General features: G+C 37.8%; 3 protein-coding genes across 4 annotated transcripts; 1 reads left to right on the top strand and 2 right to left on the bottom strand.

Annotated features, from left to right (window-relative positions):
- Positions 1-2,618: 2,618 nt before the first annotated feature.
- LOC104591624 (putative carboxylesterase 11) lies at positions 2,619-7,770 on the bottom strand. Its single transcript, XM_010250535.3, has 2 exons — positions 6,506-7,770; positions 2,619-3,497 (listed from the first exon to the last, which is right to left on the bottom strand). Exons 1-2 carry the CDS (start codon positions 7,384-7,386, stop codon positions 2,960-2,962), a joined length of 1,419 nt encoding a protein of 472 aa, XP_010248837.1. The 5' UTR covers positions 7,387-7,770; the 3' UTR covers positions 2,619-2,959.
- A 7,055-nt stretch (positions 7,771-14,825) lies between these two features.
- Positions 14,826-16,608, top strand: LOC104591625 (vignain-like). The gene is made up of 4 exons (XM_010250536.3): positions 14,826-15,440; positions 15,575-15,810; positions 15,943-16,083; positions 16,188-16,608. Exons 1-4 carry the CDS (start codon positions 14,951-14,953, stop codon positions 16,482-16,484), a joined length of 1,164 nt encoding a protein of 387 aa, XP_010248838.1. The 5' UTR covers positions 14,826-14,950; the 3' UTR covers positions 16,485-16,608.
- Positions 16,609-16,658: 50 nt separating this feature from the next.
- On the bottom strand, positions 16,659-24,976 carry LOC104591626 (serine/threonine protein phosphatase 2A 57 kDa regulatory subunit B' theta isoform-like). Of its 2 annotated transcripts, none has more exons than XR_016085338.1 (3): positions 24,726-24,867; positions 18,981-24,500; positions 16,659-17,470 (listed from the first exon to the last, which is right to left on the bottom strand). XR_016085338.1 is itself a non-coding variant. In XM_010250537.3 (3 exons), exons 2-3 carry the CDS (start codon positions 23,821-23,823, stop codon positions 17,111-17,113), a joined length of 1,572 nt encoding a protein of 523 aa, XP_010248839.1. In that variant the 5' UTR covers positions 23,824-24,500; positions 24,726-24,976; the 3' UTR covers positions 16,659-17,110. The 2 variants fall into 2 exon arrangements, 1 of the variants encoding a protein (XP_010248839.1); XM_010250537.3 differs by having other exon boundaries at positions 22,612-24,500; positions 24,726-24,976.
- Between the last annotated feature and the right edge of the window lie 850 nt (positions 24,977-25,826).

The following is a 25,826-nucleotide window of genomic DNA, read 5'->3' as shown; positions in this document are numbered from 1 at the left end:
ACCCACGAACCACGTCCGAACACGTTGACCAGGGGAAGCAATCATAACGTTAACGATCAAAGGCCCATTAATACGGATTTGGCGGTTCAACCGGATACAAACCGGCCACAATATTAGGTTTCTGTTGAGACAAGAAGCCCTTTGTAATAATAAGAATAAGAAGTAGTAGTAGTAGAGGAAGAGGAGGCTAAAAACGTATAACTGGAGCTCTCACCATTCCCACCGGTGGTTGCCGCTGGTTCAGGTCACTCACTGTGGTATGGTTGCCGGTGGTTGTCCAGGTGGGTGGTTTCTGTTGACACAAGAAGCCCCAGAAACGTACCGCCGGAACTCTTGCCGTTGCTGCCGATGGCCGCTGGTTCGGGTCACTCGCTGTGGTATGGTCACCGATGTGTGGGTAGGGTCTGGTGGAGGGAGGAAAAGCATAAGGAGAAATGCAAAATGTGATTAGGGCTTTGAATTCATTAACCTTTTGTCATTTTGCGGCCGGTTTGTGTGTGGTTGAACCGTTGAACCCGTGTTAAGGGGCCTTAGACTGTTAACGTTATGTTTGCTTCCCCTGGTTGATGTGTTCAAACGTGATTCGTGGGTGCACTCGCCCACTGCGCGGATTCCCTAATAGGTATTTGGTAGGTCTATTACATTAACCAGATTTTCTGTCAAGAGTTCCTAAATATCGAGAAGTAACCAAATACCAGTAAAAGTGAATTTGTGGGCAAAATTTATAAGGGTCATTTATTATAATACCCCCTATAGTTTCACAGATTTACTTAAATCTATCCTATTGTTTGCATTTTATTAAAACATCCTTTATAATTTACAACCTGTTTATTTAATCGATCTTTCATTAAGAAATATTCGTGTTGTCATCTGAAAATAGTAACATGATCACTTAAATTAAGTGGAAAATGTTCAAGGGCATGTACTCATGGTTGTTTATTCCAAAAGTACCCCTAAATTGAGTGGAAAATGTTCAAGGGTATGGATCCATGGTTGCCTATTCCAAAAGTACCCCTAACACTTTTTTGTATAGAAAACAAAATTGAACAAATAGAGAAAAATAGTGGTTGTCCATGTTTTAGTAGGGGCAAAAATAGCATTTTTGTTTTTAGTTTCTTTTGATTAAATTTAATTGAATGGATGTTAGGGTTAAAACTGTTATTTTCCACTTTCATAGGGGGTGTTTTAGTAAAACACAAACTATAGGGTAGGTTTTAGTAAATTCATGAAACTATAAGAGGTGTTTTAGTAAATGACCCAATTTATAAACAAGGTGTAAAACTAGGGGTGGCCATGACCATGAGCCGAGCTCTTCACGAGCTACTCAAGCTCGGCTCGGATCGGTTTTAATCGAGCTCGAGCCTAATAAAGTTCAGCTCGTGAGGCTCACAAGTCGGCTCAAATAGCTACATAATAATAATAATAATACAATATAAAATTATAAAAAATAATATATATAATATTTTTTTATTTTTATATATAATAATAACAACTAATTATTATAATTCTTAATTTTTGAAATATCAAATAAGACTATTTTTTATATATAATTTTTTTTTATTTTTATAAAACATTTTTCTCAAGTTGAGCTCAAGTTTAGCCGAGCTCAAGCTTACGAGGTTTTGGCTCAAGCTAAGCTTGAGCTCAAGGTTCTAGCTTGAATCGAGCTCGAGCTCAAGCCTTGCACTACCTCCACCCCTATGGAAAGCCTCTTCTTATAGGAGGCAATAATTAAGGCCCATTCGTTTTTTGGTAAGTTATTTATCTTGGTGAATGCGCTTGGCATTTATTTCTCAAGTAAACAAAAAAAGACATTAACCATTTTGGTCATAAAAATCCATTATTAAAAGGGGCATTTTTATCACATTAAAGTATTGACAACTTTTCTTAAGTGGAAAAGATGTGGGTATAAATAAATTTTCTCTAATCCTCACATAAATCTAAAAAAAGAACATGGGTTTTTTTCGTCTTTAAAAACCAAAATTCCATTGACCAAATTTCCCTCTCTCAAAATCCAAAAAACCAACACACCCTAAGGGGAAACAAAACCAACTGCCCCATCCATCATAGATTTATGCAAATTCAACCAGGCTCCAAGTCTACCTCTATATTTCCATCGTGGGAAAAATTTCCCAGGTTCTCTATATAAAAATCTGAACCCTCCAAATAAATAGAAAAAAAAGGGTCTAAGGGTTGCTCCCCTAAAGCAGGCATATGCAATATAAGCACTAAGCATAGAGTAATTAACATGCATGTCTTCTACTCTTCTTCATGTAATTGCAAAGAATACGGAATCTAACACTGCGGAAAGAAAATCCATATAGGCTGTTCTATCCCGTCGGAGGGAAAGAAAATTAATCTGACGACACAGCTCTTGGCTGTTGGGGCTAACAGCCTATGATGTTGAGAAACGTTCTTGGGAATGCCATGTTACCATGAGAGCCTATTTTCTCTTGACCAAAATGTTAGAGATGGGCGTAAATGACTAAATGGGTTAACGTGTCAAGCCCAAGAACATTCTCAACAGCATAGGCCATTTTGCTTGTTGGCCCCCAACAGCCAAAGTTATCTCTTCATTGAAGGTATGCATCGAAAATGCTCAGAAAGTGCTAAAGAAGGAAAAGGAATGCATCTCGTTTGATTGATTATATTCATCACATAAATAATACATCTCACAGAGAAAAAGGACATATAAGAAAGAACATGAACAAAAAGAGTGTTCAACAGGGGAAGAAATGCATCTCATTGCCCAAACTATATCTTGATCTCAAACAAACTGTCTATCTTACAAAAAGGAGGAAAAAATGTAAAATATCACCTACAAATAAATCCTCTAAATTAGCATGAACCACGTATCCAAGTTACAAGGAGTCTGAGTTGTGGGAGAAGTTCGGGGGCCTTTGAATGATACAAAATTGTTAATCCTGCTACAGCTGTTGCTGGCCTTTCTTTCACCTAACTAATAAGAGAACTCGTGGCCTCTAACTGAGATATACTTCTTCACCCAGATTGCAATATCCTCAGCACAGACCTGGGCTTGTGGGGTCTTGAGGAGCATGTCAAGTGTTGCAAACTCATGAACGGCATCCTTGTACTCAAGAACAGGTGCATCCACATTAACTTTCCTAAGCTCCTCTGAGTATGCAATGGCACGATCCCGCATCCAGTCATGTTCTGCCACCACTGTTAGTGTTGGAGGCATATGCTTTAGTGGTAGTTCCCTCCCCGGGATGAGAGGATTGGCCGCTGGATGATCCAGACTAAACTCCTCCTCAGGTAGGAAAAGCTTCCATGCAAGTAAGCACATGGCTTTGTCATAGAAATAAGAGTTTGCCAACTTTATCTCTGAATGAGTTGGAACACTCCCAATAAAGAAAGGGTACATCAAGACCTGTGCCACCACCTTAACAGGATCTAGACGTTTGCCCGCCTCCACAGCCTTCCGAGCCACATAGTCTGCGATGTTTGCTCCACAGCTTACACCTAGGAGAACACATCTGTTTCAGTAAAATCAAACCAAGTCAGTGGTTCTGTAAATAACCATGCATTCTTAGAAAGATGAGAAGGATGAAAAGATGGAAATACATTTCACAATTAACTATGCATTCTGGGGTAGCCTTTGTTAAAAAAGGCTTTTTGGTTGACCTTGTTTTGTGGTTGTTTGTCTTTGTTTTTGGTTCTTTCTCTTGGTCCTAGAGTAGGAGGGTCTGTTGGTGTAGCAGATGCAGCTGAAGCTGAAATTCGTGCCTTGTTGGCGGGCTTGAGATCTGCGGTGGATCTTAACAACACTGAATTGGTGGTGGAAGGTGACTACAAGATTGTAATCAGCTGGATGAAAAAACGCCAAGGAAGGTCCTTGGAGATTCAACTGCTTTTTAATGAGATTATGGAAATCAAGTCTATTTTAAAACATCACTTTAGATGGATTCCTAGAGAGCTGAATAGTGTGTGGCTGATGTTTTGGCCAAGTCAGGGGTGGGGAGGGACTTTTTGCATAGTGACTCTTCAGTGCAATTGTAAATTCTTGGAGGGTCTTTTTGCTTTTGGTTTTGGTCTTGTTTGATATTGCTGTACATCTCCTCATGTACATCCTTTCCCCCTGTTTTTCCCTTTTAAAAAAAGAGGGGCCTGTTGTACTCTCGAAACTTTTTTTATCAGCAACACAGAAACTCATTCATTAATTAATAAATACAACCAGAAGTTGTGAAACTATAACCAGGAAAAACACACAAAGGAGGTAAAATCCTTAAACCTCCACTGAGGCTTCTGACAAATATAAAACCTCTCCTCACCTTTCTAAAAGGAAACCAACCCGTTCTGTTAACTAACATGGAAAGACAAAAACCACCCGTAACTTATTAAGTTGTCAGTTGTTAGTATGTAACCACACGACATATGTAATGTTCTGTTTGTTTGCGGTGCAAATCTGAATTGGATATAAATTTTATACTTGGTTCAGTTTTGCATTCCTTTGTTTGCAACTACAATTTGCACATCTAACTAACATAAAATTTGCACCACCTTCCTCCTACCACAATTCTCTCTCATAAAGTGGGGAACACATCATCTTTCTTCCTGCCTCACTCCCAAACAAATTATCCTCCTCCTATCTCCATTACTTTTCATATGAAGTGGAGACTACTTCATTTTACTTCCCATTTTACTTCTCACAAACAAATAAGACAGAGTCAAATCTGAAGCAAAAGAAAACCAGAATTTACCCTCAGCCTATCTGCATTCCCATGCATTTACATCAGTGCAAATGAAATTTGCACTGCAAACAGAGCCTGAAGGATCTGCTTTCTTCTCAATATGAAGGAAATGAAAATGTCTATTGGATGTGCCACCTGTTGTCCAACATGGGCAATAGATTGACCAATGTGGCAGATCAAAATCATTGGCCAGAAAGGTCATGCATCAAATATCCCTACTGAAACCACTCCTCTTTAGCCACGTATCACCAAACAATTTCTGTCTAATGAAATTTTGAAATAGTAGACATCAAATTTTGGATTGTGTACCAACTTCTGAGTAGCACAACTCTATACGTTGCATATTTAGAGGGTGAACTTCAATATTAGTGGTTTTGATTCCGATAATCCAATACTATTTTTTTTTTTTGAAAAGGTAAAGTAATTTTATTGAATATTGAAAGAAGCTACAGACATAGTCAGTCCACAAGGGGACTGGCCAGAAAACAACAAGCCAACCAGACCTGGATTCAATTGATCTAGACCCAATATGTAAGAATCCAATCCTATCCATTTACATTAAGACAATATGATCCAAGCCAACCAGACCTGAATTTAAAACTATCTTATTTATTAAAATTAATAGATTTTCCAGTACAGATATCTTGCCAAATTTAACTAAACTTCTAACATATACATATTTGTTTGTTGTATAATTTGTTAAAACATACCACTTTACATGTTTTAAAGTATGGTATAAAGTATATTCTAGAAGTGTCCATGTAATATCCAGCATCATATCCAAAACCAATATGCTAGGCATGCACCGTTATCCAGGTATCATAGCATTCCATTCCAATGAGAATATGGTACATAAGATAATCAAAATACCTGCATGCCCCCCACAAGATTGGCAGACAACACTCACAACAGGATCTATACAACTTCTCTTATCCAAGAAGGAAAAACATATGAAAACCCTGCTTCAACTTCCAATATTTAAGGACTTCCACAAAATATGCACTTTCTAATGTTTATGACCTCTTGTGCACAAGCATCTCTCTACACATTCCAAGAGATTTCTAATTTTCTTAATAACATAAAAATATGTTCAGAAAAATCTAGTAAACAAGGTCCCATGCATGCTCAAGTCAAGATAGGACGATAGTCCAGAATGCTTCGGCACACTATGATGAGAAATGTTAAATATATAATGTACTAATGAACCATGGAAAGCATTACAAAAACATCATTCACTACGAATAAATTTAGAATATTTTTGATAAGAAAATAAATTTAGAATATAATGTTACTTGAAAGTTGCTGCAGTTCCAGTTTTCTTCATAAACGGAGTAAAGTTTAAATTGCAAGGGTTTATCATTCACAAATTAAAAATCCACTTATCTCGATATAAAAGGGCCTTGACCTTTTAAATGTGAATGACATTGTATTTTGATAACTGAAAGGCTGAAAGGCTTAGTAGCAGCAATAATCTCTCTTTCTATTCTTCCCAATTACATTTCATCACAATACGTTACTCTTTATGAAGCATAGTTTGATTGACAGAAACAAATAAAATTCACCTAAGACAAAACACTCAGGAACTTAAGTCCAGACAATTAAGAACCAAAAGAAGTCTCACATCACATCCAAACCAATGTCAGGAATCAGTTTGTCACTCCACAAATTCAAAACCAAACGATAGGTTTCCTTATGTCATCAAAGCATGTAGCGTCATTGAAGCAAATGCACGGAGATTTTATCAAAGCTTCAAAAATTAAATGCAGAGAAAGAAAGGTGGATCAGAATGGAACCTGGAAGGATCTCCATGGGCAGCCAACCAAGGCTCCACCATTGATGCCCCAAATGTATCAGTAATGTGCAGATAGATATCAGATCTCCTGAGATCCGAACCGCCACCACCCCGTGTGCTACCAAGAAACTTACTACACTCCGCCAGATTTGCCTGCTTCCCTAACCAGTTCAAAACTTTCAACCCGTCCTCAAATGCAGCCGGATAACGATTCTCTGGCGCAAGCCTATAGCCGACGGCGATGACAATTACATCACACAACTTGGCGATCCGTCTACAAAAGTAATCATTGGCCGTGGAATCTTTACTCCCCGCAACAAATCCGCCACCGTGAAATTGCAGCATGATAGGCAACTTCCGACAGGTCTGGTGGTCATTCTCTAGGGACGGGGAGTAACCTCTATAAGAAGCAGTCTCATGCTTAGAATTCAAGCTCCCAGCATCGATGCTGCTACTATAGCTGTTCCTACGATTCGGGTAATAGGTTTTGGGCGTCCCAGGAACGCCATAGCTGCTACGACGAAGGTTCTGGAGGTTGGGATTTGCACCGAGAGCGGCAGATGTCGAATCGAGGTCTGACGATCTGCAAGAGGTCCTAGCCCTAGCCCTAGAATTGCAATGAGATTCAGAATCAGCGGCGGCGAGGCAGGTGTCGGGGAGGAAAATTCGAACGGAGAGGGAGGTGAAGGCATCTATGTGTATGTCCTTGGTGGCAACGCCATCGGTAAAGGAAGGATTAGCAGCGGCGACGGGGTCTTCAGGTCGGGACGTGACGCCGAAAGGATTGTTATCATCAAATGTACTTTGAGTTCGTTTCTGCAAACGGTGTTTCAGTAGGAATTTAAAGAATACACTGTAGAGCTTTACAGCAACGCTTGGCATTTCTTTCTCTCTCTCTCTCCCCTCTCTGTTGCTTGCAGAAGCCAGAGTGCAGACAGGAGAGAGATACAATTTACGAATTACAATTATCTTCTTCTTCTTCTCCTCCGAGGTTACATTTATGGCAATGAAAACAGATTTTGTTTTTCAAACAAGATGAAGATGGTGGAGACCGGTTCAATTCAATATTTGTCAATGGCGTGCGGAGGAACTGCAAAGGAGAGAGAGACAAGAAATGGTTTCGATTTTTATTAAATCGAAAGGGATGGGTCTCTCCTCTCTCGACTCTGTTTCTCGATCAGACAGGACAATGGATTGTACAGTCGTGGCGGGCTTACTAATATGCGCAGTTGAAAAACACTTGGAGCCGTGTCGAGGTTCATTCGTAATCGTTATCCTTCCTTCACTCCTTTTAAGTTTTCAGTTCTCACCACTCGCTGGTTGATAAAAACAATTGCATCTAGAATCTCAGCTAATATGCGCAAGGTGCATTTAGTATGGTCACGAGATTAATTAATGACAACCGAAATTGATTTCTTTTTTGTGTAATCAGCAATCGAAATTGATTAATACTTGGGAAGTGAGCCCAACACGACAACCATGTTTCGAAAAGGCCCAGCAGAATCTAGATCCCCATTGGATAGGGCGATGATATTCCAATCCAACGGAGGCAAACACGATCGGAAATTTGTAAATTACTTCGATCTATAATACTTATATATTTGAACAAGCCCAGGAAGATACTTGCCTTGAGGCCTCACGTCAATACGATCATTCCAATTCAAATTCATTGAGGCTGCTACTTTGACCTCTCTCTCTCTCTCCATTTTATCAATCTCTGTTGTTTGCATGTGCCACCCACCCAATTGGTTATCAAATAGAAATAGAAATACTGGAGTGCTGATTGGCTGTACGTTTTTTTGTGTATAAACCAATACGAGTGGTAGAGGTAGAGCCCCTGGATTAATCTGGACCATTAATTGATGTAGAAGGAAGAATTTATATGTTGAAAGTTGAAACCAGGGTATCATAATGGGAGAGGAGAGGGACGGGGGACCCCACCAATCCACCATCAAAAAGCGACAAACAGGAATCACATGGCAGCCAAATTGTACGATACACATCTGGAGACAAGGACGGCTGACACACATTCTCGTGAATGCTTTGGTGATGAAGCTTTTATTTATCATGATCTTGGGAAATCTGAAACCGGATCAGACTTCAGGTCAGCCATTTGTAAATTCAACCGAGGTGGATGTAAAATACCAAAATACTGTTTGGTTGAAATATTTTTCATACATTTAATGAAATATCATAAAAGCTAAAAATTTGTTTGGTAACGTGAAGTAAATATGTGTTATGTATATGTAAATATCTTGTGTGTGGGCCAACAAACATTTTATTTAACACATGGGACCTATATATATTTTCTAAAATAGCCCCATATACCATTGGTGGATATATATATGGGGTTGGCATGCATTTTATAAGATGGGCCTGACATACCACCGGTGGCATGCATGTGGGGTCCATGTGGGGTCATGTACATAGAGTCTACATACATTTTGTAAGGTGGGTCATTGGTGGACATGTGTGTGGGATCCACATACTATTTGTGGACATGTATGCGGGATCTATGTGTAGACATGTATGTGGGGCCCACAAATATTTTACAAGGTGGGCCCGACATACCATTTGTGGACATGTATGCAGGATCCATGTGTGGACATGTATGCGGGGCCTACATTACATTTTATAAGGTGGGCCTCACATACCATTGGTGGGCATGCATGTGGGTTTATGTGTGGATATGTATGTGGGGCCCATATATTTTACAAGGTGGGCCCCACATACCATTGGTAGGTCTCACTTATAGATTCAAATAGTTTTTTTTTTGTGAAAAAGATAACTCACTTTCTTCCAAGTATGTGCATCGTGCCACACATTCGAAGAAAACGGGGCGCTAAAAGATTGTAAAATCTTCATTTGAAGCTTTCTGAAAAAGCCCAAATTCGAACCATTGACATCTTTTATGAATTTTAACTTTTTTTCTAATAAATCTTTTCATTACCAAACAAAAAAAAACCTAGAATTCAAGCTTTCGAACTTCTAAACAGCCCAAAACCTGCATAGATAGTATGCATGTGTCCCATAATTAGATCCGGTTAACGGATATTCATATTCGATCCGTTTTTATAATTTGGATTGAATATGGGTCCGTCCTTAGTTGATCCCACCTAACAAATTCTAACTTCATCGTAAATTTTGTAACAATGATAAAGGATGAGAACATTAATTGTACTTTAAATATCGCTATTCCCGATATATAGCTGGATGCATGTGGCCACTAAATGTATCGTGTTCAGCAGATGCAAATTCGTTTTAAGTGGAGTATTGAAAGGTTTATTCTAAAGTAGAGATGAATTTCTTTTGCTTAATATTAACCAATGGAGGTGGGGGCAGGTGACAGGTGACCATCTCGGGTGATTTTGAGGTCACTAGTCACCAATAACCATATTTAGCTGTTTCTCTCTATTATTTTATTTTTGTGTGAAAATGGCTTATCACCTTGTTTTTTTTTTTTTTAAATTACGGGCTAAATTCATTAAGAATGCTCAGAATTTCAAATATAATTCATAGGAGTACAATCAGCAAACAAAAAAAATACAGATGGAAACGCCAAAAGGAGGATACCGACTTCCAACAGCCACAAGAAACTCCCGAAAACAGGGATAAATATATAAAAAATTGCCAAAATCACCCCTTCTAAGGCAATCACAAGTTCACAACTAAAACTTCAAACTGGAAAGGTAAAGGAGAGAGCCAACCATTGTTGGACGTAGCAGTTATTTTACAAAAGTAAACTCCTTCCAAGACAAACCGTCCCTAGGCATGAGGCAATAAAAAGGCCACGTCCCCATTAAAAGAAGATGGACCAAAAATAGTGTCAAAAAATGGTTCCTCCAATAACTGAAATGCCGGATAGCGCCGGAGACTGAACAGAAACGCTTGGGCTGCACCGGAAAAAAAATGCCAGAACAAAGAACAATCCTCCGCACTGAAGAACAACTCACTGGAATACACCAAACCAGAAAGCATCCCGACGAGGAAGAGGATACTCCTAAACAAATGTCAATAATAAAGCATCCACAAATTTCTTTCTACAACAGACATCACCGTTCAGAGTGATTTTAGTAACAATAACATCTTCAGCCTTCATGAAGATAAAGCCAACGAAGAACAAGTTGGAGAGGATGAACCACTTCTCGGAACAAAAGAAAACACACAAAAAAAAAAACAAATAAAACAATAAAGAAAGAACACCATATCTATCCAAAACCTATTGTAATAGAGGAAAAACTCGCATCAATCGATGCAAGAGGGATATTCGCATCAGGCGGTGCGAGAGGGAGACCCCTCCCAGACAGGGAGGAGTTTTTGAATCGACTGGAAAACTCTTTGTCGCACGCAAAGACTCTCAGTGAAAAACTCGCTTGGTGGAGAGAGAATGGAATTTTTGGCATCATCTTGCTTTTTACTTGGTTGCAGGCAAGGTTCAAAGTATTGATACGTATCGACTGATCTGTATCATGCCGGTGGCTTCTCGATACGCCCCTACAGGGGTTGTATCGGGCCAGCCACTGGTTCAGAGGGTAGTCGGGCCTTAAACCAGCCCCTCTGAACCAGTTTCAGAAAAAATAAGTAAAACAAAAAAAAAGCACCGATACAAGTAGTGTATCGACCAGTGTTAATACTTTGAACCTTGGTTACAGGGTTCATGGGAATTATATTAATAAAAGAAGTATTTCACCAAAGTCCAAATCAATGTTTAGAAAATGATCCCAAAATATAATTGTTCTGGTCATCAGTTTCAAGGTTGACGGTTCGATTGTCTGGTCCGAATGGATGGCTTGTTCTAACAAAAAATTAAAATAAAAAATCATTAAAATAAAAAATGGCTAAAAACTGTTGAATAGGTCAAATGGGTCAATGGTTCGATTGCCTAAGTCAATAAGCCATTGATTAGTTCAACAATTTTTTACTAAGAACCGATTGCCTAGATGGTTCTCGGGCCGAATGGTCCAACCGTCCGGATCAACAACAGTTTGAAAACCATGGTCCAAATCATGTTCAAATACAACAAAAGCAATGCATTTAAAATGGTAATTACTAATTAGCAATTAGTAATTACTAATTAGTAATTACTAATTAGGGTTTATTTTCTTTTTTGCATCAATCGTTGAAGTGGGTTAAGATCCAATGGTGGGTATGGTCTCCTTAGGAAGGAAGTACTCTTTGCATGACATAGTAAAAGTATAGTTCTTTTTACATGTAGTGAAAGAGAAAAATAGCAACTTTGGAAAAGAGTGTTTTTTTTTTACTAAGAAATGTCTAAATTAAAAAGAAAAAAAGGAGAACAAATGTACAAAAGCCAAGGATTGATTTGAGTTGTAATCAAGCGAATATTACACTATTTCTGAATGTTTTTTAAAGGGTAAGCTAGCGGAGGGGCCTGCGAAAGCAGGGGTCGGATTAGAATTGTAACATTGCTATTTGCTACATTAAGAAAAAAATAATGGTTTCTTAATAAGAAACTTAGAATTATAAGTATTAAATCTTGAAACTCATACAAAGACTTAAAAGAGATCATCATGTGCTTGTTTTTTAAATATTGATTCAATAAAGCATCTTATATAAAATAACACGATCATACACTGATAGTTCTGAGTTCTACTTCATAGATGTCCTTTGTTTCACATCAAGAACTCCCAGTTGATCCGGACGGTAGGACTGTTCGGCCCAGGAACCGTATAGGCAACCGATTCCGTTTTACCCCAAATCCGATCCATGGCCAAAAAGCATTGAATCAGTCAACGACCCGTTCACCTAGGCGGTCGAACCGTTGACCCGTTCAATGGTTTTTGGCCATTTTCATTTTTAATTATTTTTTTATTTTTGTTGTATGAATGGGCCATCCGTTCGAACCAGATGGTTGAACTGTCGACTTGAAAACCGGTGGCCAGAACGGTTCTGTTTCTAGGTCATTTTTTCTAGATCAATAATTAGACGAAATAACTTTGTAGTCATAGTCATGGGAAGGGTGAACATTGCAAGGGATTCCAAAACCTTGAAAGATAAATCCAAAGTGACATTAAACACAAAAAAAAAGACGGTAAATCCACCAAGAGACGAAGCTAAACATGCATGCAATCAAGAAAGAGACAAAGCAGATTGTCTTGTAAGAAAATAACAAAAAAAAAACATTACACAAGAAAACCCGTTGACCCGTTCAATGGTTTTTGGCCATTTTTTATTTTTTTAATTGGGAACTGTCCAGGCAACCGATTCTATTTTATCCCAATCCCAGTCCTTGGCTAAAAACCATTGAATCGGTCAACGACCCATTGTCCCGGGTGGTCAAACCGTCGACTCGTTGACCGTTCAATGTTTTTGACCATTTTTTATTTTTAATTTTTATTGTCAGAACGGGTCATCCACTCGAACCGGACGGTCGAACCATCGACCTAAAAATCAGTGGCCAAGACGGTTCCATTTTCGGGTCGTATGAGTCACACACTCGAATGACATAACACGCATGCTACTGCTTAATGGACCTCACACACAATTTTTTGCCTGTAATTTTTGTTGTCAAAATAGGTCGTCCATTCAAACCGGACCGTCAAACTACCGATCCAAAAATCAGTGACTAGAACAATTCAGAATGGGTTGTTGATTTACGTCGCTTCCAAACGCATCCTAGGATACTAAAGTGAGACTGGACCCAAAATACAAGGTACTAATCTACAATTTTCGTTTGCTTTAGTTTATTACAGGTAAAATTGTATAATCTCATAATAAGATCCATATTACAAGAATTTGTTTGCATCAGCTTTATATATTACAAGAATTATCTACGAACTTGATGCATAGATAAATATAATTACAAGAATTAAAAGATCTATTTCTTAGGGTGACTCTTGGTTAAATTCATTCATTACGAGGGTTCAAATCTTGGAAACAGCATCTATGAATGTGCAAAGGTAAGGAATGATTCTGTTGAATGCCTAGCAAATCGACATCAAACCTGGTGAAACCATCTAGTAGTTGTGGCTGCGTCCCAACTCCCAATGTGTAGAGCAATTTCTAAGTTTCTTATCCTGGTTGCAACGAAGACTTGGGATCAAATCCTGCTGTCAGCCTGTCACCATGATAGGAGGGTTATTTATCAATATCTATGATTTTATTTTTAACACAAAGATGCTTTAAAAGATTGTTGAAAGGATTAATTAAATATAATCCAACGCTTGAATGCCATTAATGAATTCAACCATGTACCGAAAAGGCATGATACTTAAAAGAAAACAATAAGACTAATAACCAATGAATTCAAATCAGACCTCCACAAGATTATTTTCGGGAATGTCCTACAGCATATTTCGCCGTGTATTAAAAACATCTCTCAATGATAATATCAAAAATGATGATATCGTCATCAAAAAATATTTTCAATACATGATAAAGGATATGCTGTGGGACGTTATGGGGGGCTGATTTGATCTCATAACTAATAGGGGTTAGGGTTATGATTGGTTAAATTTCTTGGACATCATATCCTTCTAACATCATAAAAATTGCCATAATTATAATGAGGGGGAAGGAATTGACTATCTAGAAGAAAATAGAGTCAATTTTTTAAGTTGTATGAATTGGCCAAGCCCAAAGTCGAATTCTTCATAAACTACTTCCTTCAAGTTGACCAGGAGGTTTGGTTGGAGGAATAGATTTGTTGAATTTTGACGTTTTTTTTTTTTTTTTTAATTTCCACATCAATTGAATTTTTTAATTGTGTAGAAAATCCCATTTGCCAAGAATGATTGATTGCTGAAAAATCAGTTCATTTACGGTGATGTTTTTGAGTAATCAGCCATGACCACATCATCCTCCATAGAGTCAAAATGAACCGAGAAGAATGTCATCTGCATGGCTTGTCGGGTGTCACGATGACTACTTCCATTGGTGGTATATTATCAAAGTGGGTCCTACAAACCAACATCTCATTTCTCATCCAAACGAGCTTTTGGATACCAATGTTTGATCATTAGCCACGAATACGACACACCTTGTGGGGAAACCGTGCACGGTTCATACTGAAACAACCTTTCATCTTTCTTCTAAATTCTACAAATAATGGAGAGAGAGATAGTCCGGATCAACTGCCAACAAATCCTTTGTCCCTTTATCAACATGATCTCACACTGTACATCTCCTATTCATACATGATGGGTCCTAGTTTTATGGTGAGATGTGCGTGTGAGATCAATTTGGTAGAGGGTTGGAATGTGTTTTATTGGCAGAAAATCACAATTCAGTCGTAGAAGCAAATCCTTAGATCATCAATATATAATCTTTTTCTTTCTTTCTCGTGAAACAGCCGTTAAGCGAAGAAAGCTCTCTCTTGCTTTGCACACAAAACCTCCTAATACAAGAAAAATCAAACCAACCAACCTCTTTATAAACATGCTCCCTCCCACCCAGTTCCTGGCCACCACCACCTCAACCTCACCCCATGGCCCTGACGTGGTTTGCATTTGTGGCCATATTCTGCTTTCTTCATCTTCCATCCTCTGCATCCCACCGTGATGTAGTCCTTGGGGTTGTTGATGCAGATGTCCAGTCCGAGAGGGCTCTCTTCGGTTTGTATAAGAGATGGCTTGCAATCCATCGACCCAACTACGTCAATTTTGGAGAGACAGGCACCAACCAGAATGCATTGCTCAGGAGATTCGATATCTTCAAGAACAATGCTCAGTTCATCTATGCAAGTAATAAAAGAACTAATGTTACTTACACTCTTGGGCTCAACAAATTTGCCGACTTGAGCAATGAAGAGTTTCGAACAATCTATACAGGATCAATACCCAAAAGAATCAAACAGCAAGGTGGTGAGGCCGGTGAGAAAAGCTTCATGTATGAGAATGTAACACGACCGTTGCGATTTTCTGTAGATTGGAGGCGGAGAGGAGCTGTCACCGGAGTCAAAGACCAAGGTCCATGCGGTGGGTTGCATATACTTGTTTTCTTTTTATCCTTTCTAAATTGCAGATTGCGCCATTCATTTCTCGGTTGTTCTAGCTTTGTAGTGAATAGAAATTTGACAGCTTTTCTTTGCAAATGTAAAAAAATATCATAGGGAGCTGCTGGGCTTTCTCCACAGTAGCGGCAGTTGAAGGAATTAATCAAATCAGATCAGGAAAGTTGACGTCTTTATCAGAACAAGAACTGGTTGACTGCGACATCAAAATAAACCAAGGGTGTAATGGCGGGTTAATGGACTATGCTTTCCAATTCATTGTTGAGAATGGTGGAATCAGCAGCGAAGGCGATTATCCATATACCGCTACCGACAACCAATGTGACCTCACGAAGGTATTTTTTATGCTTTCAGAACAATTTGCCTTTAAATTTATTCACAATTTCCATGGGCAAACGTTGTATTTTAGGAACACTGTTTTTCCATGCACTGGTTATTCATTCGCATATCACTTTTCCTTTTGGCAGAAAAATTTACATTCGGTTGTCATAGATGGTTATGAAGATGTTCCTGCCAATAGTACTGATGCTCTATTGAGAGCAGTCTCTCATCAGCCTGTTTCAGTTGCGATTGAAGCTGGAGGATTTGAGCTTCAGTTTTACTGGAAAGTAAGCTTCCTTATCCTCGTTCATCCCACCCACTATAAAATCAATAAACAAGCATGCGCCTGGCCTCTACAAGCAAACCGCTGATTGAGCAAATTTCCATGCAGGGTGTGTTCAGTGGGGCATGCGGAACAGATCTGGATCATGGGGTTGCAGTTGTAGGATACGGAGAGACAAGAAATGGGGTCAAGTACTGGATAGTGAAGAACTCATGGGGATCTGACTGGGGGGAGAAAGGCTACATCAAGATGAAAATGAGTGAAGCAAAGGAAGGATTGTGTGGGATAAACATGATGCCATCCTATCCAGTCAAATTCACACCCAATCCTTCAGCTGCCAAAACAAGTGATCCCCTCATCCACCAGCCCCTTGGAAGAAAGTCTGGGCAGCCCCTTGCATCGTAACTCCATGAAAAACTGAGCTGCTGATGGCAACGGGCAATTACTGTACATTTATTTTTTTTTTCATCAATCAACAGCGTTCATGTTTAATTGGTGGACAATTGACAAATATTCCTATTTGAACTGACTTGGATTTATAAGGATGTTGAATTCCATGCCAAGCAACGGTTCCATTCATAAAGCAACCAAAAAAATGCAAGGGCAATACATTTAAATAAATGAAGATTGAGTATTCATCAACACTCAGGAACCAATTGAAGCCAAGTATGTAATGCTAGGTAAATAAAAATACCTGTCACTTGAAGCCCCTCTATGCCACCCTTCAGAATTGACTATAGAAAGTACACAGATACCAGCCGATTCACTTTATGACTGAAAAGCAGTTTCCTGTGTGGTTTGTTCACATATATACAGTCCCCGCCTAAAAACCACAAGCTGGGGCCAGTATGTTCCCTGTACAGTGGAGTTCTTGGTTCTATGGGACCTGACAACCCAAAACAATCAGAACAGGGGTGAGCAACTAAAAGAATGAATAACGGCATTGGGCATTCCACCTCTTGAAGCATTTTTACCCATTTCCTGATTCAACATCCATTTGAAAATTTAGAGTGGTGGAACTCTCTCTCTATCTACCCCAAAGATGCATGAGGAGGTGTCACACGGCCAACAAGCACAGCTTCATTGCTTGCAGCTTTTGATGCAGCAATCTCTTCCAAACGTTTCCATGTTGATTCTCGTTTTGCTTTGAGATCTTTTTCTTTTGTTTCATCATCCTGAAACTTGAGAAGGCACTCCTCGAACAGCTCCGGATCAAGATCAGAGAAGATCTTGCGGACATTTAATGTCAAGCTCTGAACTGCCTGGTTCCAGTGGTTTCTAGCATTTCTTTCCAAGGCAGGGAAGATGATGGGCAGTATAACTTTGCGATTTTGTTTGATCAGGTTCTCAATGTGATCATTATTCCACAAGAACAAAGCCCTTTCTGCCACCTGCAACAAAGGCATCAGTTACATCATGTGTGCTTCAATAGCTTCTCACAGAAACAATCATTTCCCACAGTAAAAACTTTACCTTGAAGAAACTGTCTTGCAGGTGATAGTGGAAGGTATATGCTTTATAATCACAATATAATGAGATAAAAAATAAAAAAGTATAATTTGGCTTGGTTAATTTTTTTTTTTACAGTGAAAGCAAAATAAGTGGTAAGATGGAAGGTGTAGGGATGAGTGGTAATACTAGGAGAAACACATTATCAAATGACTATCGAGTACAGATAATCTTTAGGGTTAGCACCAATAGTTTAGCAATGAGAAATGAATATGAAAAATGTCCTAGGTTGGGACTGGAGGAGCAGGTTTCACACAACAGCTACCAGCTACACAACCAGTACATGACTGGTGATAATGATAATGACGAAGACAATATATGGTACTAAACAATCCGATTGCTATGGTAATTTCACATTGTCAGTGGAAAATTGTCCCTCCTGCCCCTCTCCCACATACATAGCATTTATCTGAAATGTCAAAGTAGATAACTTGATGGCATTTTAAAGATATGGATGTCATGGAAAGCAAAATCTTTCCTAACATTGTGAATATAAGCGAGCATAATATGGCAAGCCCCCTAAAGATCCAGGGCTGACACATATAATATTGTGCACATACCAATAATGTGTTTTGACATATCAGAATCAAAAATATGTAGGGAGAAATGTCCATTACTCCACATATATATATATATATATATTCGATAATTCCAAAATTCCATATGTTGTAGCATAATATGCGTTAATGTACTCGATATGAAATGTCCATGGTGTTAATGGATAAAATAATATAATGAAAATAAACGCTATACCATTAAAATAATATGTTAAAGTAGATAATACCGTGGCATTTTGAAGATATGAATGTCATAGAAAGTAAAACCTTTGCCAACATTGTGAATATAAATGTGCACAATATTAAACATGGCAATCCCCTGAAACAATAACAGAATCGAATCAATTGATACATATCATAATATTGTGCACATTATTATGTACATTTTTTTGGCTTTATATAGTATACATTACAAGGGACTAGGATGGGGACAGAGCAAGGTGCATGTGAGGCCCACTGGCCATACCACAGAGAGTCTGCAGTTCCACAGGCTTGACCCAACACTTCCATATGAGAAACTTACATAGGTGAATTGTCAAAACCACATTTCATCTGAAATACTACTACTGGGAGACTTCAAAAACAAAAAGCAAGAGTTGATAATTTCCTATTAAGGGGTAAATAATAAAAAAATGCTTCATTCTGTGAATACATAAAGTAAGAAGGTTTTCCACGCCTAATGTTATACCCCAGATACTTTTCAGACCTGGCTGAAAGTCTAAAATATCCCTAATATTTTTAATAATGACATATTATACCCCCATTTAAACCCAATAGAAGCCCATTCGATATGTTGCCATCGAATGAGAAGGGTAGATGGCGATGGAGAACTCACCTAAAGAATGTTAATCGAGGTCTCTACACCAATGAAGCATGTTGTCGGTTCCGTCCTCATGTCTCTCTCTCTCTCTCTCACAGCAGCGGCGGCCAACACCCATGTCTTTAGCCAGTTGAGCTGTTTGATCGAATCCACTGCAACTCTCAGCCGTTCGATTCCCCCCCCCCTCTCTCTCTCAGTAGTAGCCGTTAGAATCCATTGTAACTCTCAGTCGTTCGGTTTCCCTCTCTCTCTCTCTCTCTCTCCCCCCTCCACTCCCGACCACTGTCGTCATCTCCGCCCCATTCTGTGCATTTGCAACTAATGTAAAACAAAACACCGCTACAACTGATGTAAAATTAATTATTAAATATTTTATTTTTTATTAATTATTAAATAGATTAATAGTTTTTAAGATATTAATTTGCTAATTATTAAATATTTTTTAATTGCTTCATAAATTTTATTACTATTTTATTATTATTTTAATTATTAATAATTTTTTTAATTTATAAATTTATATGTACTTTCCAATTTTATTCTTATTTCAATAAATTATTTTTATTTTTATAATTTTTAGTTGAATTAATTATTAATTATTTTAATAGTTTTAAGATATTAATTTGCTAATTATTAAATTTTTTTCATTGCTTCAGATGTTTAGGCATTGATCCAACACAAACAACCTTGTCTATTCAGAGCCTCTAAAAAGTAGAAAAGCATCTATACGTTTCTTTTCAGATTTCAGACATAAATAATATCTTTTTAACTTTTCAGACTTCAGATTTCAGATTTATCAAACGCCACCTTAGTGACACTTTGACCCCTTTATCTGCCATGCATGAACTGATGTCATATTGTCTGTTGACAAGAGTAAGCTAGAAATCAAATGACATTTTTATCTTCTCTTCTTCCATTATATAGTCCACTATGGATATAGTTTTAAAACATGGAGGTGTGATGTGAGGTGTTCCACAACCTGGAAACATGTGGTGTAGTCCAGAATGCAAGGAACGCAAGCCTCCTCAAGAGGAGTGTGCCTCAGAGGGTGTAAGCCTCGTGCATGAGGCATATCAGCATATGCCTCAGAGGCATCAATGCTGATATGCCGGATTCATGCAGCTGACCCCATATAGTTCAGATGGGGCATGGATGATGGTGATGATGAAGGAAAAAAAAAAAAAAAAGAACACATCCAACCACAAAATTAAAGACAACCAACTATAAGCATATCACGTCTATGGCCAAGGCAAATAAATTTACTCCACCTGTTCTGTAAAAATAAAAAACCAAATCATGTTCATGGAACTATTCCACAAAATATTTACAATAAATTAAAAAAGTGGAAAACTCAGAGAGCAACAGATAATGACAAATAAGACATCAGAAAGGTAAATGGACAATTATATTTGCATATCTAATTCTAATCTTAATGGAGGACATATGAAATATAATTCAGTGAATGTCTATGTCAAATTAATGAACATTATTTACAAAATAAAAAAAAAGCTAATGTTTTATGTCAATGTATAAATGCAATAGCATTACATTACATTAAAAAATAAAATACAAATCACATTTAAAATGTTGTTCCTCTATTTCACTCAAAATAGGGCCATATCTTTAATTAGAAATGAGTTATCAAATTCATTCTTATGAGTTGTTTGGACAAGCTTCTGTGCTTTGTAATGGAAACACATTGCCAAAATAGCACAAAATTTTTCTTTGCAAGGAACTCAAAGAAGTGTCGTGAGAGTAGCAACTAGCAAAAAAAAGTTCCTGTTTAAATCGCACCTTTTTCATTTGCAAAATAAAATAAATCTGAAGAAAAAGGTTTATGAACTACGTAAAAGTACTTCATTTTGATACCTTACCAAACTTTTTTTTTTATGAATCTTACCAAACTTGGAAGCCACTTATTATTATTATTATTTTGTGAATTGTAAAAAAAACATATTCCTAAAACTTATCCAGTTGACCCCTTACTACAAGAAACCAATGTACCTTTTGGTTTTCCCCTGGTTCTTTAAAAGACTTCAATTTGCAATAGTTAAGTCTTTTTTTACAGATGCAATCATTGCTCTCTTCATTATAAAGGCTTACACCACCTTTTGCATTGGCGGATATGGAAGCAAAGAAACAGAAGAATAATTGACATGAACAAGAGGAGTTTCAAGCATCTATGAGCCATCATGGATATTCTATCCTAGATTGGCTTTTGATTCTACTTAACTTCAAATGGATGAACAAGGCCTTTATGGGAGGAATTATTTGGGGTATTATTTGAAGCTGTTTATTGCATAGGGAGTTATCTTTTGCTTATGGGGGGGTTATCTTTTACAAGGCACCCTATTTTCTGTGCAATTCTTTTTCTGTTTAGTGATTAAAAAAAGAAATTTCAGGAAAGCTTTTCCACGGTGTTGTTTAGGGCAAATGAAAACTAACATCTACAGGGACAATATCTAGGCCTCCTTTTGCCTTTGTAGTTAAAAATGTACCTATTAGAAAATGGAATCCACTAGAATTTATAGGCTTGAAATGAAAGGTCAGTCCCAACTGCAATAGGATACCTTGTATTTGTTAACTAATCATTTTTGGGCTACTTTTTTGCCAGTAAAAAAGATGTAGACATGGAAGAATGAATTCCTCATGTGGCAATTGGCACTTTTGGATCATATCATACCATATGTCCAAAGAGATGCATATAACAAGAAGAAAGAAAAATAGAAAAACGGCGGGTTGCAATATAAATTTTTTATTTTCAGTTTTACTTCATTATTTAAATTTTTAGTCTACAATCCATAGTAAGTTGTGACTCAGTTGCTTATAGTGAATTAACATTTACTTTTTGTTTGTAAATCCAAATTTTCTATCGTTAGAAGGCTGTGAGAAGTTTCATGGTTTTTGTTACTTTATTAGCTCTAGTCCATCTATTTTGGAGTATATAAGTTCCTTAATTTATTGAGTTAGCTTAGAAACAGCAATGATTTGACATCCAAAATTAGCCAAATTCACAATACCCACAACAATCATGGAGAGACAAGTGTTGGTGCACTTACAACATTAAGGTTGTGTTTGGTTTGAAGGAAAAAGTAGGGAAAGGAAGGGAAATATAGGGAAACCTTTACAAACCTTGTATAGGTTTCCCTTCATTTCCCTACCTTTTTCCTTCAAACTAAACATAGCCTAATAGAATCAGGAAATATATTTAAGCATATTCAATAAAAACGTAAGTGAATGTAAAATTCAACGTTGTGCCAACTGCAGATTATAGAGAATCCTCAAATAGGCAAGGTGTTTTCTTCTTTTATATTTCAATATATCATTGTAAACTGAGATAAACAAAAAAAAAAGGCAAAAATACAAATCAAAGCAGGGCAATATGCAAAACATATGAATGCTTTAGCTACAGATCACTAATACCATAGTTCTCATCATCTGATTGCAGAAGATGATGAGATAGGACACTTTCTTTTTCAATTGGAGAAAATGAAAAGTTGAAAACAAGTTTTCAGAACCATCATGAATTTGCAAAATGGAAATAAGTTTCCCCATTCATGATTTTGTTTTGTAAAAGGAAGCATGTCCTAAAAACTGAAATAAGGAAACCAGAAAATACAAAATGAGGAAACTTTGAAAAACTTAGTACCTGAAAATGTGAACTGCTCAAGCAACGAGAGATCTGGCAGAACAAGGGCACCATACAGCGTTGAAATTCTGGAGGCTGAGTTGCTTCTAAAACTTCCTCCAGCTCACCTAAGAACATAACCTCTTTTGAACTATTTGTAATCGGCCAATACTTTAATAAACCCCTTATAACAGTGTCGGCAAGCTTGCAGTCTTTCTCTACAAATTGTGTAATGCAGTATGATAATTGCTGATGGTACATGGGTATGCATTTTGGTTTGTGAAGGGGAATCAGTGCACGGACAAGGAACAGTTTGTGTTCTTCTTTCAGTGGTAGAGCAAATCCATTGATTATGCTTCCCAAAATCTCCAGAAGTTCAGCAATTCCATTATGTTTCTCAGTTTCAAAAATAAAAGTGTAGAAGATGTTATTGATGGCCTTCCTGATGAAAGGGCGATGTACCATAAATTTACCATAGATGCGGTGTAGGATTGTTTTTAAATACTCTCTTTCTCTGGGATCTTCAGAGTCAAAGAGATCCAGCAACCTGAGAACAAAAGAATGATCGATGTATCTCTTAGCCAACTTTGCATCAGTCTCAGGTGATGCAACAAACCTTAGGAGGAATTCATATACAATTTGCAAGTGAGGCCATGCAGGGTCCATTAAAGGCTCTTCCTCATCCAAATCAAAGGATTCTAAAGCCTTGTTCTCACGAGGTGGAGAAGTGAGTGCCCTAAACAAATTTGAAGATACCATTTTTATGATTTCCTGCATGACAGTTTCTGTGAATTTTCCATTTGCTGAAGTAACATAATCCACTAGCTCTAGCAATGTCTGCTTTTTGGTATCCTTTTCTTTCAGGTTCTTCGTCGGGTCAGTGAAGTCAAACACAACACAACACAAATTCAGCTTTTTGATAAACAAGTTTTGCTTCTCAGAGCTGGGCACGTCTCTAAAACCAGGTAATGCCTCATAAGAAGAAATAGCTGAGTTTCCATTTAACTTTGAATTCAGGACTTGAGATACCTTATTGCCATAATTTAATCCTGAAACTGGAGCAAAATTAGGGGGTGGAAGAGATATGCTTGGGTTCCCAGCCCGATTACTGATTAGATCATTGCTTCTTGAGCTAGTAGAAGCACTTGAAGAAGCAGCAGTGGTTCCCCCTGAGTCACGATTTTCGACTGGCTTTGGCTTCCGAGGGAGCCTACCAAGTATCTGCTTGATCATGATTGAGATATGGAAACAGACACTCCTACTGTTGAGCTCTCAAACCTACTATTTTCTGTGTCCGAAGCTCTTTCAAAGCAGATTACACTCCATCAACAAAGAGAAAATCTGTCTATTCTTCTTCTCTTCCCTAAAGCTCCTTCAAATGTATAAACCGATTATATACTAGTTCAAGCGGTAAAACTTCTAGCCCACCCTATAAGTCTCTTAGCATCTGAAAACCGGTATTGTTTCTTTGCTCTCCAGTTTCTCCAAATCAGGGGATACTCCCTTTCTCATCTGGAAGGAAAAATTGAACAGCTTCTGAAGATAAATCCCTTAGGTAGTGAACCATTTTAATCCAGAGTTCAAACAGAACCTGAAGTCTGACGAATCAGCCAAGAAGGAAACTCTTCTCTACAATTCTTTACCTCCTCAAAAGAAAATGACCCCTTTCCTGAAATCGATGAGGGAAAGATGACAATTTTTTTCTTAAAATCGGAAAGCTGTTGCACAAAACCACTTCAAACCCAAAGATCAGCGACAACTTTGAGTATTGAATCCACACCCCAGATGCTGCTGTCTTCTCAGCTCTTCCACTTAAAAGTAAAAGGCTAAGAATATTTCCCTCTTCTTTTTCCTTTCACAAATTAACAGCAATTCAGCTGGATCAAAACAAGACAAGATCCGGGTACGATCTAGAAGACCAAGATAACATTTTTCATCAAAAGTGACATAAGCAGAGTGAAAAAAGGATAATCAAGAAAAGAAAATGACGATAAAACAAAGCTAACAGTCAGATATACAAACAACAGACAAAACACAACGATTTTAAAGAAATAACTAAAAGGAAAGGAGAAAAAAAAAGGACTACATGCAAACCAAGATGAAACTAGGAACAGATGAGTGCGATTGATACTTACACAGAGCTCAGCTGGTCCTGATGAGGAATATGAACGACAAACAAGGAGAAGTTCTGGGTGTTGGGTCAGTGGTCGGAAACCGCAAAACCCACCAACTAAAAAAAGGTTGGACAGGCAGTAATCCCTTTCTTCTGTGCTGTAGTTGTTTTTGTTTGTTAGATTTTGTTTCTTCCTTTTTCTATTTCCGATTTTTTCTCATACACCTCTCTCTCTCTCTCTCTCTATTTTCTTCGGTCTACGTCTACTGTCTCGCTTGGGACCAGGGAGGAAAAATTAAGAAAGAAAACCGAATGGACGGAAACAGCCCTAAAAAAATCCGCGTTTAAAACTTCTGTTGAAAATACAAAAATGCTTATCCTTCTTTTTTCGTAACAAGTCTTTTGCTTTTCGCTTTCCACAATTCCACATGCTTTCTTTTCGCACTTTCTATCTGTTTATTTTACTATTTTTCTTAATCATGAAAATTAAGTAGCAAGTAATCTTTAATTAATACCATTGATTTATTAATAGTTGATTGAGTAATAATCCCCTGTTTTAAAGCTGCACGCTTAAACTCGGTATACCACCTGATGATTTCATCTACAGGGTCAATGGTCAGCAGGATCTGCGATCAGCGGTCCCTGTAAAGGTTGCACTTGGTTTAGTGTTCGAAGATGTGGCGCCCGTTCCAAGACAGTAACAGCTGGTTTAGATTTTAGAGAACCTAGATTGATGAGCCTTACCCTTATTACCACGGTAATTTAATTTCTACTGTGATAGTTCAAGATAGAGATAAGCTGGTTCAAGAAGGATCTAGTTCTAGGCATGCAAAAGCTTCTTTGTTTGGTTGGTAGTTTATTGGTAAAAAGTAAAAACTCCGGGCAAATGGAGCCAGTTGGTTCAACCAGTTGGACCAGAAACTAAACAAAGCTTCTTTCGTGTGCTTTACTGCCTATTATTAGTGGGGAACTCTAATTTGAAATATAAATATTTTAATAAAAAGCATTTATTATAGAATAAAAAGAAGGGCCCATTTGGCGTATCTTTCCGTACAGTCTTTCGGCAGTTTACAAATCGGGAAGACCAAAAATTGGTCTATTTTCGTTTGGCATGCGGAAGATC

The sequence above is a fragment of the Nelumbo nucifera genome, chromosome 4 (genome assembly GCF_055504915.1).
Source record: "Nelumbo nucifera cultivar China Antique chromosome 4, China Antique-T2T, whole genome shotgun sequence".
NCBI classification, from domain to species: domain Eukaryota; kingdom Viridiplantae; phylum Streptophyta; class Magnoliopsida; order Proteales; family Nelumbonaceae; genus Nelumbo; species Nelumbo nucifera.
This window is presented reverse-complemented; position numbering and strand designations above follow the sequence as displayed.